At 53.0% G+C, this 18369-nt stretch overlaps 1 protein-coding gene across 6 annotated transcripts; it reads right to left on the bottom strand.

Moving 5' to 3' along the window:
- Positions 1-3482: 3482 nt before the first annotated feature.
- On the bottom strand, positions 3483-15914 carry ldlrad3 (low density lipoprotein receptor class A domain containing 3). 6 transcript variants are annotated; one of them, XM_042341630.1, is made up of 6 exons: positions 15818-15914; positions 9633-9779; positions 8927-9052; positions 8287-8421; positions 5476-5827; positions 3483-4367 (listed from the first exon to the last, which is right to left on the bottom strand). In XM_042341630.1, the coding sequence occupies exons 1-6, from the start codon at positions 15849-15851 to the stop codon at positions 4175-4177; spliced, it is 987 nt and encodes a 328-aa protein (XP_042197564.1). In that variant the 5' UTR covers positions 15852-15914; the 3' UTR covers positions 3483-4174. The 6 variants fall into 6 exon arrangements, with proteins under 6 accessions (XP_042197564.1, XP_042197565.1, XP_042197566.1 ...); XM_042341631.1 differs by having other exon boundaries at positions 3483-4364; XM_042341632.1 differs by having other exon boundaries at positions 8287-8418.
- Positions 15915-18369: the final 2455 nt, after the last annotated feature.

The following is an 18369-nucleotide window of genomic DNA, read 5'->3' as shown; positions in this document are numbered from 1 at the left end:
CTGCCCTCTCTCCACCCGTCGCACAATGGAGTGAATCCCGTGGGAATGATCAGTGGTACCGATGGTCTATTCCTGCTCTGAATCTGTTACTGATATAATAACAACAACAAAATTGCATTTACACAGCACCTTTCGCTTTGGAAGGATGTCCCACGGCATCGAGACAGTTAAGCGTTTGCATCTGAGCTGGGGTTTGGAACCAAGAGAGTAGGGGGAGGGACGTGGTGGGAGTGTAACCGAAGGTGCAGTCGAAGAGTCTTGAGGCAGGCATTGAAGGAGCCAAGGGAGGGGGCGAGGCTGAGGGACTCCAGAGGGTGAGGGCAGAGAGGCTGAAGAACCGACCGCCGACGGTGGGGCGAGCCGGGCAGTAGACTTGGAGAGGAGGAAAAAATACATGTTGTTTTGGAATATAAATGAAAGTTATTAATAACAATACTTGCATTTGATTAGCACATCTGCGAGACATTTCAAAGTGCTTCACAGAATATACTGTAAAGTGACTATATTTTGTGGGCGAAACATGGCAGCCAATTGGGCACAGCAGTGTCCCACAAACAGTCGTTGATGTTGTTGTGACCACATATATATATATTTTTTGAAGGGATTACCTTCAGGAAAGTGATCACCAATCGACTAACAACCGGGTTCCTATTTACTGCTGGTAAACAGAGCTGTGCGGAGTAAGGAAACTTGCCCACCGTTTCACCCCCTGCCCGGGAATCGAACCCAGGTCCTCTCACTTGCGAGGTGAGTGCTCTAACTATTGAGTTACAGGAGTCTACTTGTTGGTTGTGGACAGTCTCTGGGGGAACCTCTGCCTTGTACAGTCCTCACTTCTGGGGCTTCCCAGCACTTACTGAAGTCAGAGAGCTTGGGGGACGCTTGATCGACACAGTTAAGTGGCCTCCTGTGACCTCCCTTGGGGTGGGGGGTGGGGGCAGACGCTTAGCACCTGCCCGAGGTGCTGATGTGACTGAGTGATGGATGTTCTGAACCTCTGGTAAACATCTGGCACCTTGCCCTCTATCTGCCAAACGACTAACATCCGGGTTCCTACTTATTGCTTGGTAAACAGAGGGGTGTGTGTGGAGTAAGAAAACTTGCCTAAGGTTTCATCTTGTCCCGGAATCGAACCTGGGTCTTCTTGTTTGTGAGACGAGCGCTCTAACCATTACATAGGAATTGCTAGACGAAAAACAACCAGGGTCCATCGTATTCATCTTCTACCACATATTAATCCTGTATGATTGGAAAGCTTTGGCAAATTTTGATCCAAAATTTCCTGGTTCTTCCAAGCCATACTACACTTTCTATACGTCACATCTCAAATTATTCATATACCGCTTCACAAAATATTATTTTCTAAAATAAATCTTTTAGAAAAGTCCCTTTTAATTTTGTTTATTAGGTCAGGATATCAAGGCAAAGGCTGAGGTACAGCTCAGCCATGATCTTATACAATGGCAGAACAGGCTTGATGGGCTGAATGGCCTACTCCTGGCCCTATGTTCCGATGCTCAGTCGGTGCCGCATTGAAGCAGATGTCTCCTACGTTTCCTATGTTAGTGTAACCTTTGATATGAGTGGTCCTGATATAACCCCTGTGCCGACCGGCTTGTAAACAGTGATCAATGGGGCTGGGATTGCCCAGTAGAGTAAGCAGCCTGTGGGAAGCTTCTCATTGCTGGACGTGACAGCAGGAATCCTGCTTGAGCTCTCTCTCTCTCTCTCTCTCTCCCCCTGGGGCCGAAATGTTGATCCAGATTATTTCTTTGTTCTTTTGAGGATAAAGCTTTCATCTTCAGTCTCGCTGTTCTGTGCTCCATTAGATCCTAGTGTCTGCTCCCGTTCCCAGCCCCGTGACCTGTGGATGAGTTCCTGCAGTGTGTGTGTGGTGTGACCCAGGTCAGGTCCAGCAGGGGACAGGGACAGACTCAATTGAAGCCTCTCTGCAGGAGGCAAGAGGCAGCTCTTCAGATCTGCCAAGTCAGCGGAATGAGAGGAGGGTCAACATTAATCTCAGCTGGCTTTGAACCCAGGTCCCTCCCGCTTCCCACACGCTTAAACTAAACCCTCCAAAGTTCCTGAACACATTTGTTGTTTTTTGCAAATATTTATTTTTTTGTTCCAAAAGATTTATTACAGATTACTGTGTATCATAACATGATCTCTCTCTCTCTTTCTTAAAGCTTCAGATCACAGATACTAATCAACACTTTATACGTAGAACTCTGTAAAGGCGAGGCTGATAGATAATAAACTCTTTAAATAGCTCCAGTCAGGAGAATAGCTACAGTCAGTAAACTCGCTGCAAATCTCAAACCCGCTTCATTTCATCCAAAAAGCTTGTGTCCCCTTGGTTGCTCGAGGCGTGACCCCGTGTGAAGCCTGCTGTATAATCGCAAGCCGCTGTTTCCTTCCGCCTTTTCTGAGTGGAAGTGCAAAGATCGGTGAAGAAGGGGGTAATCTGATTCTGGGTTGAAGTTACAGTTAAATCATTGACGTCGCTCACTCAGTCAGTGAGTTTAACCTTCGAGACACTTATTCACTGGGGTTGGGAGACGTGTGGCAGTGTGGCTGGGATTTGTGACTGGGTTTGCTGGTTGGAGGGGCAGGAATTTTACCTGAATAAATGATTTGTTACATGCGATTGTATTGACCCATTGGACAGGTGAAGGGTCCTGGGAAAGAACTCCATCCTTTGAGATCCTGGATAGAATGAATTGAACTTGCACACACACACACACACAACTCACAGACACTCACACAGGGAGCCCAGCAGCGTGCAAGGAATTGATCCTGTACAGTTGTCTAACATGTTGTTGACTAACGCAACCAAAACGGTTGGTTTTGTCCTTGTAGTAGGAAACCCAGGTAACGTCAAACCCCATGCAAACTTCTCTCTCAACTTCCACTTTCCTTTCTCTCAATCCTCCTAGTCTGTCCTCTCTCTCTCTCTCTCTCTCTTTCCCTGATTCAGTTCTTTCCTTGGCACTCACTAATTATAACCCAACACGGAAACACTTAAAAGCTTCTGGATGTGAGGGTGTGAATAGCGTCCGTGATGACTGCTGGTGCTGTGAGTGTAAATGTACACAGTGTGTGGACGCCTCACTGACTGCCTGCCTGGGTGTCAGTCACACACAGGATGCACAGCTCGTCGCTGATCACCATATCTGACTGTGAGAGAGAGGACTGTCAGTGCATTTCTTCTGTCAGCACTTAAAATGGGACCATTTGGTCCCGGACGTTTACTGAAGAGATTTTTATTTTGGTCAGCAAGCCGGGTATCTGGCACGTGCGGAAACCAATCACCATTCTTATCCAAACCGAGCTGAGCATTCCAGGCCTCCCACCTACACACGGCAATCCCAGAGATAGATTGTTGGAAGGTGCACTCTTTCGCTCTCTGGAGGGATGCATCCGACTTATCTAATTCCTGAGAGTATTAGGCGCAGGTCGGCAAGAGCCAAGGCTTGGGGGAACCTCAGATGCGCATTGGGGTAACTGCTGATGGGAAGGAGGGAGGAATCGGCTGCGAAGGGAGTTGTTGGGATTCTATACTGGAGTTCACCAATGTTCCCACAGCCCAAAGTTCGGGGACACGACCTTCACATCAGAGCTCGGATGATGAGACGGAAATGAGATCGGAAACTCGTCTTCGCACCGTGACTCGGGAGTGTGTGGACTGCACGGCTCCAGAAGGCAGTGGGCGCGGGATGGATCGGGATGTGCACTCCATAATACCCGGGCTGGGGAAGCCTGCGTGTCGACTGACAGCAGTGGGGTTAAGGCAGCGAGCTGGGGTTGAAGATCTGCCGTGAAAGGCAAACAAGCAGCAGATGCTGAACAGCTTCCGCTGGCTTCACACTCAGGGTCATTGTTTGTCGTTCAGGCAATTTGATACTGTCTGCAGTTCAGTGCAGTTCAGTTCAGAACGCCTGTGTGTTCAGTTCAGAGTGGCACAGTCCGGGTGTCCGTGTGCCGACCTTCTAACCGGTCGCCCGTTGCCAAGCCGGTGAGTGCCGTCACTCTCTGTTCTTCCCGTGGAGGTTGATGCGCGGAGTCGCTGAGCACCGCTCCTGGTAACTCCCGTCGCCGACGACACCGTGTGACCACAACTGGTGGGGTGGGGGGGGGGGATGGGGGTGCGGGGCTGGTCGTGCCCGTGCGCTCACAGCGTCTCCTCACTGCGGGCGCTGAGCAGCAGGTCAGTGAGGGCCCCCCCCTCTGGGGCCGGGCCGCCGCTCTCGCTGCTCAGCGTGCTGCCTGCCCGCGACCGGTACGGCGGCAGCTCGGGCTGGCTCCCAGGGTCCGTGAGGTCTGTGGGGTACGGCGGAGGTGGCAGGTCGTACCACGGTGGCCTGCTGGGGAGAGGGGGAGCGAGGAGAGAGTGAGACCACCGGCACCCGGCGCTGACAATCTCTGGATATAACAACAACAACAATAATCCTGGCATTTGATACAGCTCATCCTCCGCTCCACCCTCGGCGGCCGTGCCTTCAGCCACTATGCCCCGAGGCTCTAGAACTCCCTCCCTCAACCCCTTCGCCTCGTCCCCGGCCTTCCCCATCTTCAGGTCCCCTTCCCCCTCCCCCTGGCTCGGCCTCAGGCCGCGCCATTGTCAAGTGCTCCGAGATGCCGCCCGGCGTGGAGGGCGATATAAGTGCACGTTGTTGTTGTTGTTATCATCATATTTTCGAGAAGTCTCAAAGCGCTTCACAGAAAATATTGTAAAGTGTAGGGACTGTGTATTTTGGGGGAGAAACACGACAACCAATTGTGTACAGTGATGTCCCACAAACAGTGGTGGATCGAGTGATCCATTTTTGGGGGAAGGGATCATTGGTACGGAGTGAGCAAACTTGCCTGAGCTTTCAAATGCTCAGCGACGCCGGCTCCCAATTATCTACAGTAAACTGAGGTGAGGTCTGAAGTCCTGGAGCTTTGCAGTGAGCTCCCAATGATTGAACTCACACTCTCTCTCGCCTCAGAGTCAGAAGATTACGGGATAAAGCCCCCCCCCGCCCCCTCCCACGTCAGGACTTTGAGCTCACAGGCAGTCTAGGCAGATGCTCCAGTGGCGTGCTGTGGGTGGGGGGGGGGAAGGGGAGTGTCACATTGTCGGAGATGCCAAAAGACACAGTCACTTACACTTTACAGTGAATCCTGTGAAGAGCTTTGAGATATCCTCCTGACGTGATTATTAATAACAACAACCTGAGGTGCCGGCTGCCTGTTCAGGTGGATGTTAAGGAGAACGGTGAAATGGTGGATGTTAAGTAAGTTAAGGGGAGTTTTTTCTGGGGGTGATGAGGGGAGGATGAGTAGTGAGGGTTGCGAAGGGAAGGAGGAGACGAGGGGCGTGAGGGAGGAGCGGAGGGGATAAAGGGAGAGCGGGTTGTCCATCGCTCTGAAAGGCTAACCTGAGTGAGGGGGCGCTGTATAAATGCAAGTTGTTGCTGCTGTTCTTACCTGTGTTCCAGCACAGCCTGGGAGTAGGAGGGCGGCTCCTCTTGCAGCGGCGGGTGCTGGCGGTAGAAGGAGCCGGCGAGCTGGATGCCACGGGCCGGGGTGTAGGTGACGGTGGCGGTGTGGGGGGGCTCGAGGATGACGAGGCGGGAGAGCAGGAGGGGGTGCTGGAGACGCTGCAGCGGGGGGGGCACGTCCCCCAGCACCCCGCTGCTCCGCTTGCGGTGGTGATGCAGCATCATGGCCAGCAGCGCCACCAGCAGCACCAGGACCACCGAGCTGCCGATGATGGCGAAGATCACACTGGGATAGTACGGGAAGCGGAGCTCCGAGGGCCCGGGGCCCAGAACACCGTCTGGGAAGAGAAACACAGCCACAGCGTAGTAACAACCACCATAAAAATCATCCTGACGGTTGATATCACACCACCTTATGTTGCCGATCAGCGGGGAGTCCTGCAGCCCAGCGGTTAGAGCTCTCGCCTCGCGAGCGAGAGGACCCGGGTTCGATTCCCGGCCGGGGCGAAATATTGGGCAGGTTTCCTTTCTCCACACGCCTCTGTTTACCCAGCAGCAAGTAGCTGGTCGATTGTTGGATCGCTTTTCCGGGGGGAATAATTCCTCCAAAAAAATAAATAATAATAAGGTGGTCACTCAATCCACGGCTGTTTGTGGGGACGCTGCCGTGCGCAATTGGCTGCCGGGTTTCGCCCACAAAGTATACACTTGATTCACTTTACAGTATATGCCATAAAGCGCTTTAAGAGGTCTCGAAGACGTGATAAGGCGCTGTATCAAATGCGAGGATTATTATAATTTGAGTCCTCCCCAGTCCCAGCCCCTGTGGGACGCTGCTTTGCTTCACGCCTCTCATGAATTTTGATTGCGCTAATTACGCCCTCAATGGAGAATTCTAAACAAATTAGTCATCGTGGGAAGCCTGACATTTAAGCCAAATCTTTAGCTTTCAAACATTTTTGTGCACTCACAGAACGAGTGGTCCCCTGGGCACCACAGCCCCTCACCCCACACTTCACCCAAACCACCGTCTGCTCCAGTTTATCTGAAGCTCAGTTAAATCTCTCTACACTGTCCGTCCACACTCCCAGGTCAGTGACAGCACAGGTTAGTAAAGACACACTAAAGCTCCCTCTACACTGTCCGTCCATACAGGAGTAGGGCTCATGTCAGTGACTGGTGTGTGTTCTTGCCTGTAACTCCAAGTGTCACTCACGCCCAGTGCTGAGTGTGACAGGTCGTGGAGGCAGACTGTCTGCTTTGAGTGTAATAACTCAGGGGCTCTGGGAATCACAGCGGAGGTCAGGAATTATAGGATTATCACTACTGTACCTCTTCCTCTCTCACTCCTCCCTCCATCCCTTTGTCTCCCACTCCCTCCCTCTCGGTCTCTCCCTGTCCTCTTCTGTTATCACCTAGTGCCTTTTTGGCAGTTTTACCACAGTAGTGTGTGTGTGTGTGGGGGCTGGGGGTGGTGAGGTGGTGGGGGGGGGGGGGTGGTTGGTGCCTGGCGGAGCGGTATGTGTGTAGCACAATGTGAGTGTGTGTGTGGGGGGGAATGTGCTTGTGCACATTTGTTGGGGTGGGGATGGAACGCTGTGCTTGTGGAGGGGGAGCGCAGTTGCGTGTATATTGGGATGAGGGTGGGGATGGAGCAGTTTATGTGTGTGTGGGGCTGTGTGTGTGTGGGGGGTGGTGGGGAGGCAGTGTGTTTGTGTGGGGGTGAAGGTATGTGTGTGTATGTCTGGTGGGGGTGTGGGCAATGTCTGTGCGTGTGTGTGTGTATTGGGGAGGTGAAGCAGTGTATTTTTGTGTGTGTGGGAGGGGGGGGGGTGGTGGGGGGGTGTCAGGGTCAGGAAGGGGGGAACACAATCCTTGTTTCTATGGGGATGGCCTCGAGCCTCCTGTTTTTGCCGCACATTATCTGAGCCACTTACTGCAGCTCAATGGCTATTATTGTGCAGAGAAATAAGAGACCTTCACAACTCGGGACACAGCCATGAATGAGGGTAATAGAGCGTTTTAAAGGGATTGGCGCGTTGCCAACACAGAGAATAGCTATCTGTATAATGCCTGAAAGGCACAAGAGCCGTAACAAAGCAGTCACCAGTTTCCATGTGTAACTGAGACCCTCAGATTCTCAAGGTCTTAGCCCGGAGACCATCGCCTTGGAATGTAAGTAGCCCAGGAGAGGGCGTGAGGAGGTAAGAGAACAAGAGGGAATGTGTAACTGGGGGCCTGAGAGACAGGAACACGAGGAGCGAGTCCTGGCCGAGTGCTCCCCCTCCCACCCCCAACCCGTCCACTGAGATCAACTAACAGCACAGAGCAGCGTTACTGTGTAATGTGTAGTGACTGTGTAGAACGTATAGTGACCTTTGGGAACTCCATCCCACAATCTCTTCACCCTGTTCCCTCCCTTGCCTCCTTCGAGGCCAGTCTCAAGACCCTCCTCTTTGACCGCACATTTGGCCACCCTCTTACCCACCCACCTTCTCCAGCCTCTGTGATCCCAACCCCCAGCTCGGGTCCGAATCCCTGACTGTCACTGTGCAGAATGTGTAGTAACTGTGTGTGATGTGCAGGGTCTGTGTGTAATGTGCAGCAACTATGTCTAATGTGTCGTGACTATGTATTGTGTAGTAACTGTGTAATGTGTAGTGACTGTGTCAAAGGTGCAGTGACTGTGTATAATGTGTACTGACTTTGTGAAAGATCTAGCGACTGTGTGAAATGTGTAGTGACTGTGTAATGTGTAGTGATTGTATAATGTGTAGTGACTGTGTGCAAGGTGTACCTGGGGGTCCCTCGCAGCTGTCTTCATCGCTGTCGTCCCGACAGTTGTCCATCCCATCACACACAAAACTCTTGTCGATGCATCGTCCGTTCTTACAGTTGAAGCGGGTAGTGGAGCACAGGAGGGGGTTTGCTGCTGCGAGACACAGGAACAGACATCACACAACACAGGCAGCCAGTCACTACACATGGGGGCGACGGTATGGGGCTCTCGAGGCGGGGGTCACGATGATGATGTTTGGATTGATCGCTGAGTGAAGTCTGGCTTGCTCCATGTCCCCTATCCGGCCCACCCCACCATCGATGGTTGGGCCTTCAGCCTCTTCTGCCCCCATCCCCTGGAATTCCATCCCATATTCCCTTCACCTCGCTCCCTCCGTTGACTCCTTCAAGGCCCGTCTCAAGACCTTCCTCTTCGACCGCGCCTTCGGCCACCCTCCTACCCCTACCCTCCCTGCCCTCCAACCTCCCTGATCCCAACCCCCAGCTCGGGTCCAAATCCCTGACCCTTCCAGTGCCTTGGGACGTCCCCCCAACATGAAAGGTGCTGTGTAAATGTCATTTGTTGTTGTTGGTGGTGAAGGGGTGATGGTGTGGGTGTGGGAGTGACGAGGTGGGGTCTCTGAGCGGGGGTCACTCACTACAGTTATCCTCATCGCTACCGTCCGGACAGTCCTCGAAGCCGTTACACCGGAAGCGGCCGATGATACAGTGGAGGCCACTGGCACAGGGGAAGAAGGTGGGGGGGCACTTAGTGCGAATCCTCGCTGTCGGGGAGAGACACACGGATTCAGAGCCAGGAGCCGAGTGTGTCAGCAAATCAGCTACACCAACCCCAGAGCCAACCCGACCCCTCCCTCCCCGGTCTCTCCCTCCCCAGGCCGGTCCCTTCCTCCCCAGACCTGCCGCACCTTCTTGGCCCTGGCCCCTGGGTCCCTCGCCCAGCCCCTCTCCCCCCAGCGCCTTCCTCTCTCTAGCACCTCCCTCCCTGGCACGGCCCCTCTCTCCCAGCCTGAGTCCCTCCCTCCCTAATCTGGCTCCTCTCTTGCCTGGCCACTCCCTTCCTAGCCACTCTCCTCCCGGCCACTCCTCTGACTGGCCGCACCCCAGTCTGGTTCCTCCCTCCCAGCCTGGTCACACCCCCAGCCCGGACACACACCCATCCCACCCACCTGGTGGGCCGGAGGTGCAGAGCCAGTTAGTGGCTGGGGCTGGCTGGCACATTGGTGACCTGGTGACCAGCCAGTCCATGAGAACCACCCAGGAGATCGCCAGGGGCAGGAAGTTCCCAGGCGACGTTCTGGAACTCAAATCTGCCCGGGAAAAAAGGGGGAGTGAGTGACTCACGGCATTTCTGTTCATCGCTCCCGTCAAAGCAGTCGGGAAGGCCGTCGCACTGCCAGGCTCCCGGGATGCACGTCCCGTTGCTGCAGGCGAACGTCCCAGGAATGTTGCACTTATCACTCCCGTTCCTGACCGGAACAAGCTGGCTCTCTGTGTAACAACAGGAAGAGGCCATCAGTCAGTCACCCCTCTCCACTCCCCCAGGTACGTCCCTGATGCCTGGGTGTGGGACTTTCGCTGTGCGCAAATTGCTGTCTGCCATGCTCGCCCACAAAAACAGTTACTACACTTTACACTGAAGCCTGTGAAGCGATTTGAGACGTCCTCTCGAGACGGAAGGTGCTAGATCCACGGTTTCTTGCTATTATCATTTACAGATAATAACTATCCGATATTATCAGAGACAGAGCTCTTTCAGATAACAGATTTTTATTATCGCCCACAAAATGAATAGTGAATTCACTTTACAGTATATTCTGCGAGGCAACTCAACACAATATCAAATGCAAAGATTATTATGATGATGTTATCATTTAAGAGGGCAATCAGAGGCTGGAAGGGGTTGAGGCTGGTTCTAGGGCTGATCTAATTTAAAACGTGGATAGATTTAAGATGTGGATAGATATTTGTTGAGTAATGTTATGGGCATAGGCGAGTAATTAGAGTTGAGGTACAGATCAGCCATGATCAAATAGAACGGTGGAACAGGCTCGAGAGGCTAAATGGTCTAACCCTGTTCCTATGTTCCTAAGCAGTTGAGAAGGTTTAATAAGAACGGTAAGTGATGTAATGAATGGCTGGCAGCTAGGCTGACTGTGCGCTGGGAGTCCGAGAAGGATGGGCTGAAGCGGGCAGAAGGGTCTGCTTTATCCGTTGCTCAGAGAGCTGTCCTCAGGAGAATGAGAGCTCTCGCTGTGTAAGCAGGGGTGCTGGGTTAGGCAGACAGGAACAGTGACAGAGGCTAGCATCCAATGCTGGCAACCTTGGTGCATCAAAGAGGCTTGTGTTAGCCTGACCCAGTGAAGGGAATTTCTATCTTCTGGTGTCCTGGCCAACAATCTTCCAGATAAAAATTGGTCACTGACTCCATGGCTGTTTGTGTGCGCAATTGGCTGCCATGTTTCACCCACAAAATAATACACAAATGCAAGGATTATTATTATTGTTGTGAGTGATCCCAGCCTCTGGGGAGGATGTGCAGCCTGTGGTGACTGTGACACTGTTTCCCATTGTTTCCCAATGATCCCGTCATTGAGCCGAGCTCCGCACCAGGAATCACAAGCGGCAGCCTCGGGCAGGACATGTCACATTAACGTCAGCCCATTACGTGGGGTCAATGAAAGCTTCGCAGTTAGGAGAACGAACATAGAATTCTGCAGTGGAGGGTTTTGTGGAGAGAGTTGTGCCAGAGCCTTACAGAGCAGGAGCTTCACTAAGAACATAAGAATTTGCTAGGCGAACAAAGACCACGGTCACTGCACTTTACAGTATATCCCGTGAAGAGTTTTGAGACGTGTTAACAAAAGCGATCTCCCAGAAAGTGATCTGCCAATCGAATAACAACTGGTTTCCTATTTACTGCAACGTGAACAGAGGTGTGTGAAGCAAGGAAACCTACCTCATCTTTTGCCCCGCCCGGGAATCGAACCCGGGTCCACTCATTTGCGAGGCCAGTGCGCTAACCACTTTGCTACAGGAATCCACACACAATAAGGAATCCTATATTCTCTCTCTCTCTCTCTCTCTCTCACTCACTCACTCCATCAGTATCTCCCATGCTGAATGTGCCCCACACTCACTGGCTATGTGTAAAGTTGTTCACTGTAATCTGGGCACTCGGAGCTGTCACAGAAGTTGAGCATTCTCCAGGTCGCTGTGTGTCTGATATTTGCAAAGCTCACAGAATCCAGGAACACAGCAACAGGGAATTGCTGGCAGCTCGGACAAACTGTGCCTGCAAAGCATATTGGCCTGTCTCATGGGATCACTCCACATGTCACAGTGTGGGGCGTGATGGAAACTCGCCTTCTAAACAGCCATTCATTCTCTCCTCACTGAGCGACTGTGACACTGTGCTGTGTGTTACTGCCTGAGTAGGTGGGAGAGGGGAAAGGAGAGAGGGGGGAGAGGGGAAGGGAGAGAGGGGGGAGAGGGGAAGGGAGAGTGGGGAGAGTGGAAGGAATGGGAGAGAGGGGAGGGGTGGGGGGAAGGGACAAGAGAGAGAAAGTGGGGAAGGGATGGGAGGGAGAGCGGGAGAGGGGAAGGGAGTAGTGGAGAGGAACTATACAGAGATCTCAATATAATTGGTTGCCCCACAAAATATACAGTCAATCCACTTCACAATATATTCTGTGAAGGGTTTTAAGACATCTCAACGATGTGATAAGGCGCTATATCAAATGCAAGCATTATTATTATCTCTTACAGAGAGATGGCAAAGGCACGATAGGCTGAATGGCCTTCTGTGCTGTAAAATAGATTCAAATGTACGATTCTATTTTAAGTAGAAGCCACACTTTGTGAGGGCACAACATCAAGTTTAATACATTAAAATGTAACTGGCTGTGTAGGCCTGCCCCCTTCTGTATAATAATAATAATCCTTGCATTTCATATAGCGCCTTATGACATTTTCAAGACGTCTCAAAGTGCTTCACAGAGTGTAATGTAAAGTGAATTGACCGTATGTTTCGTGGGCAAAACATTATGCACAGCAGCGACCCACAAACAGCCGTGGATTGAGTGACCAAATTATTAATATTTTTATTTTTCTGCCAATCGACTAACGATCAGGTTCCTACAGAGGCCTCTGGAGTAAGGAAACTTGCCAAATATTTTGCACTGCCTGGGAATCAAACTCACCCACTACCCCACCCACAGGAACTAAACACTGCCATAATCTCAGCCTCACACCTGGCTCTGCCCTGCCACCGAGGAACCAGAATAATAGTAATAACAATACAACAAGATTGGATTTGTACAGTGCTTTTCACATTGAGAGGATAGCCCAAGGCGCTGATTTACTATAATAATAAATATCAGTCTCTATAATGTCAAAATGTCCCTAAGTGCTTCACGGGTAACTGCTGTCAAGTGTAGTGACTGTATTTATAGGCAAACATGGCCTTTGTTACAGGGACGGCCAGCCACACGGCCTCAGATTATTAACCACTCAGTCTTCATACCCGTGGTTCCTGACCAGACTCTCACCTCTCCAGTGCGGTTACTCTAACCACCACTGAGTAACACCACTAGTCACTGAATAACCACCATTAGTCACTGAGCAACCAGCGCTAGTCACTGAGCAACCACCGCTAGTCACTGAGTAACAAGCGCTAGTCACTGAGCAACCACCGCTAGTCACTGAGTAACAAGCGCTAGTCGCTGAGCAACCACCGCTAGTCACTGAGCAACCACTCAAACCATAGTTATGTGTGTGAATCACTGGCTAACCACACACGGTAACCACAGGAAATCCTGACACTGAGCTATTAAAACAGGTTCAATGAACGTAATAAAAACTAAACTGACTGATTGATTGTACAGCACTAATAACAACACTTATACCGAGTGTCTCGGTATAATTCCCATGTAAGTTAACATGTTACAGTCTGTCACATTCCCATATATGTTATAGTCAGTCACATTCCCATATATGTTATAGTCTGTCACATTCCCATGTATGTTCCTGTATGTCACAGTCTCACCTGGGAAAGCACAGGCCTTGGGCTAAGAGGCCTTTGCCTGTGTGTACAGTACAGTAACAGGGAGTCTTTGCTACTGTCCTGTCCTGTGCTATGTATAACAAACCCCACTGCTCGGTTTAGGCAGAACTCAGCCACAACTCGCACCAAACCTCATGAGAAAGTGAGGAGTCGCCTCAGCCAAGCGCAGAGAGAGAGAGAGGGGGGGAGAGGGACAGGGAGAGGGAGAGAGAGACGGGGAGACAGGGGGAGAGAGAGAGAGAGAGACAGGAAAGGGAGAGAGAGAGAGAAGGAGAGGGAGAGAGGGACAGGGAGAGAGAGACGGGGAGACGGGGGGGGAGAGAGAGACAGGGAGAGGGAGAGAGAGAGAGACAGGAAAGGGAGAGAGAGAAAGAGACAGGGAGAGGGAGAGAGAGAGAGAGACAGGAAAGGGAGAGAGAGAGAGAGAGAGAGAGAGGGAGAGAGAGAGAGACAGGGAGAGGGAGAGAGAGAGAGAGACAGGAGAGGGAGAGAGAGAAAGAGACAGAGGGAGAGAGAGAGAGACAGGAAGACAGAGAGAGAGAGAGAGAGACAGAGAGAGAGAGAGACAGGAAAGGGAGAGAGAGAAAGAGACAGGGAGAGGGAGAGAGAGAGAGACAGGAAAGGGACAGGAGAGAGAGAGAGAGAGACAGGGAGAGAGAGAGACAGGAAAGGGAGAGAGAGAAAGAGACAGGGAGAGGGAGAGAGAGAGAGACAGGAAAGGGACAGAGAGAGAGAGAGAGAGAGACAGGGAGAGAGAGAGACAGGAAAGGGAGAGAGAAGAAAGGGAGAGAGACGGGAGAGGGAGAAAGAGAGGGAGAGAGAAAGACAGGAAAGGGAGAGATAGAGACAGGAAAGGGAGAGAGAAGAAAGGGAGAGAGACGGGAGAGGGAGAGAGAGAGAGACAGGAAAGGGAGAGAGAGAGACAGGGAGAGGGAGGGAGAGAGAGAGGGTGAGAGAGGCGGTTGGTAGTGGTATAAAATCGGCAGAAACCACAACAAGTGGTGTCTGTGATTAGTTTAGTGCCGCGGGTTACGGGCTGTGGGAATGGACCGAGAGGCTGGAGAGCACCGGGGCCTCGGGAGGGGAGAGGAACCGTGATCAGTGTCACTGGGTAACACAACCACACCGCACACAGACAGACACACACACAGACAGACACACACACACAGACAGACAGAACACACAGACAGACACAGACAGACACACACAGACAGACAGAACACACAGACAGACACACACACAGACACACACACACACACGACACAGACAGACAGACACACACAGACAGACAGACACACACACAGACAGACACACACACACAAAGACAGACACACAGACAGACACACACACACAGACAGACAGAGACAGACACACACACACAGACAGACAGACACACAAGACACAGACAGACAGACAGACACACACAGACAGACACACACAGACAGACAGACACACAAGACACAGACAGACAGACAGACACACACAGACAGACACACACAGACAGACAGACACACAAGACACAGACAGACACACAGACAGACACACACACACACAGACACACACACATCATTAATGTGGTGGGAAGAGAAAGAGCGGCTAAAAAAAAAGCACAGCGACGGGAACCCCTCTCGGAGGCAATAAGACTCGCAATAAAGTCTTCAGAGAAAAAGGGAGAGGGATCTGTGGGGACGAGGAGCCGTTTATAAGGTCTCTCTCCCCCTCTATCGCTCTCTCTCTCTCTCCCCCATATGCGCTGTAATGTCGCGACCACCGCGGCTACATTTTGCTACAGTGTTGCCCGAGGCCCGGGGGGGGGGGGGGGGGGGGGGGGTCGCTACAGTGTTGCCCGAGGCCCGGGGGGGGGGGGGGGTCGCTACAGTGTTGCCCGAGGCCCGGGGGGGGGGGGGGGGGGGGTCGCTACAGTGTTGCCCGAGGCCCCGGGGGGGGGGGGGGTCGCTACAGTGTTGCCCGAGGCCCCGGGGGGGGGGGGGGGTCGCTACAGTGTTGCCCGAGCCCGGGGGGGGTCGAGTCGCTACAGTGTTGCCCGAGGCCCGGGGGGGGGGGTCGAGTCGCTACAGTGTTGCCCGAGGCCCGGGGGGGGGGGTCGCTACAGTGTTGCCCGAGGCCCGGGGGGGGGTCGAGTCGCTACAGTGTTGCCCGAGGCCCGGGGGGGGTCGAGTCGCTACAGTGTTGCCCGAGGCCCGGGGGGGGGGGTCGCTACAGTGTTGCCCGAGGCCCGGGGGGGGGTCGAGTCGCTACAGTGTTGCCCGAGGCCCGGGGGGGGGTCGAGTCGCTACAGTGTTGCCCGAGGCCCGGGGGGGGGGTCGCTACAGTGTTGCCCGAGGCCCGGGGGGGGGGGTCGAGTCGCTACAGTGTTGCCCGAGGCCCGGGGGGGGGAGTCGAGTCGCTACAGTGTTACTACCGTTTTGTATCCATTTTTGTATCGATCACTGACTTCACTCACCCACTGAGGCCACGAGAATGTAGAGCGGCCACATGGCACAGCCCGCACTGGGCTACAGGCAACAGGGACGGTCACCCCCCCCCCCTCAGCCTCTGCCCCCCCCTCCCCCCCTCTACCCCCCTCTACCCCCCCTCCCCCCCTCTGCCCCCCCTCGCCCCCCACCCACACCCAAACACACAACAAACTTTTCTGCTGTCAGAGCTCGGACCCCCCTCCCTCCCTCCCCCCACCACCACCAACTCCTGTCTCTATCTCCCACTGTTCTCTGTCTCCCTCACCCCCACCCCCTCCCTGTCTCCCCCTCTCTCTCCCCCACCCCCACTCTCTCTCAACACCACCACCCCCCCACCACACACTCTCTCTCACCACTCCCTCCCTCCCTCCCCCCACCGTCCCCTCTCTCTCCCCCCCCCACTCTCTCTCAACCACACACCCTCCCCCACACTCTCACCACTCCCTCCCTCCCCCCCCACCGTCCTCTCTCTCTCTCTCTCTCTTTCCCCCTCCCCCACACTCTCTCTCCCTCCCCCACACTCTCACCACTCCCTCCCCCCCCCACCGTCCCCCTCTCTCTCCCCCCCCACACTCTCACCACTCCCTCCCCCCACCGTCCCCCTATCTCTCCCCCCCCCCCCCCCCCGGATCGACACACTCTCAGCCCCTCTCCTGCTGTCAGAAACCATGAACCACCGCGGCTCAGACGGGAGGGACGAGTCTCTCAGCACAGCCCCAGTCTGCGGAGAGCGAGAGTCACAGAGGGAGAGAGAGAGGGAGGGAGAGGGGGAGAAAACTTGGGAGAGGATACACACAGAAGGGGAAGAGGGGAAAGAAGGACACAAGACAAAAAAAGGGAGAGAAACTGAGAGACAGAACAACACACACACGGGGGGTGGGGGGGTGGGGGGTGGGGGGAGATGTAGAAGCTCAGATACAAACCGATGCAGAGAGACACACAGAGAATGAGACAGATATAGAGAAACAGACTCGGAATCACAGTGACAACAACAACAATAACACCAAATTATATTTGTATAGTGCCTTTCGTGGCAGGAGGACGTCCTGAGATGCTGAGACAGACAGACAGACAGACAGACAAAGACAAGGACAGTTCCTCGCGGACAGCCCGGATGCTCAGCTCTCAGACAAACGCTTCTACAGATCCCAAAGCGCTTCTCAGAATGAGATTGATGAGAAGTGAATGCTGATATAACAACAACAAATTATATTTGGATAGCGCCTTTCCCGTCAGGAGGATGTCTCAAGGCGCTGGACAATCATTGTTTCCGACCTGAGCTGGGGGTCGGGATCAGGGAGGGTGGAGGGCGGGGGGGGTGGTGGTTTGGGAAGGAAGGTGACCGAGCGCACGGTCGAAGAGGAGAGCCCTGGGACGGGTCTCGAAAGAGGCAAAGGTGGGGGCAAGGTGGAGGGCCTGCGCGATGGAGTTCCAGCGGGTGGGGGCAGAGTGGCTGACAGCCCGCCAATATAGAGCAAACCCGCCCTCTAATCTGTGCCAGCGAGCTCCCACACTCAGCGCTGTGCCGAGCAGCTGAAGTCGGAGTAATTTGGACAAGCAGCAGAATAGGAAGCAGGAAAATCCCAGAGAAATCCATGGTTAAGCGAGTCGCCATCTGGCGTGAAGTGCGGTATATAAATGCAACTTGTTTTTCTGTCAAATACCCTAACCTGGCAGATGGTTGGGGGGGTGAGGGAGTTGTCTCTGTCCATTGACCTGCATCAAATAGCACTCAGACAGGACCTAATTAATAATAAACCTTTCATTTAATACAGCTCCTTGTGGAGACATCTCTGTGCTTCACAGGATATACTAACGTGTCAACTGGAATGACTGCGTGTTTATAGGTGAACGCAGCAGCCAGTTTGCACACAGCAATGTCCCCCAAACAGCCATGGAGTGAATGAACAAGTTTACCTTGGGGATTGCTGGCCAGGAAACCTTAGGGCGACAATAGAAGCAGAAAATATTTGTTTCAAGAACAAATTAGATTCAGAGAAACTCCCTTCTCTTTTCGAATAGTGTCACGGGATCTTTAACTTCCACCTGAACAGGCAGATGGTGTTGGCAGGAGTCAAGGTTTGGGGATCCCAGAGTTGGGATAACTGCTTGAGTCTAAAGAACTAAAGCAGTTCTAAAACAACACAGATTGGCATTAATTGGCGATGTCATCCACAGATGGGTAAACTTCCACATGTATGCGGATGACACACAAATCTACCTTGCCTGCTCCAGCATCGATTCCAGGTCTGCCAATGTTCTATCAGCTTGTCTGGCAGACATTATGGTCTGGATGGGTGCCACCTTCCTGCAGCTGAATGTGGACAAGATGGAATCCATTCTCTTTGACTCCTGTCAACGTCTTCACTTCTGTGGATCTGAACTCCTCAACCTCCCCAGATTTTCCCTCAGACTCACCAAACCAGTGCGCAATTTAGGCATTTGGTTTGACCCCCATCTGTCCTTTCTTCCCAACATCCGGTCCCTGACCAGGACTGCCTTCCTCTACCTCTGCCATTGCTCGCCTCCGACCATAGCT

Source organism: Callorhinchus milii, unplaced genomic scaffold (assembly GCF_018977255.1).
Source record: "Callorhinchus milii isolate IMCB2004 unplaced genomic scaffold, IMCB_Cmil_1.0 Scaffold17, whole genome shotgun sequence".
NCBI lineage: Eukaryota > Metazoa > Chordata > Chondrichthyes > Chimaeriformes > Callorhinchidae > Callorhinchus > Callorhinchus milii.
This window is presented reverse-complemented; position numbering and strand designations above follow the sequence as displayed.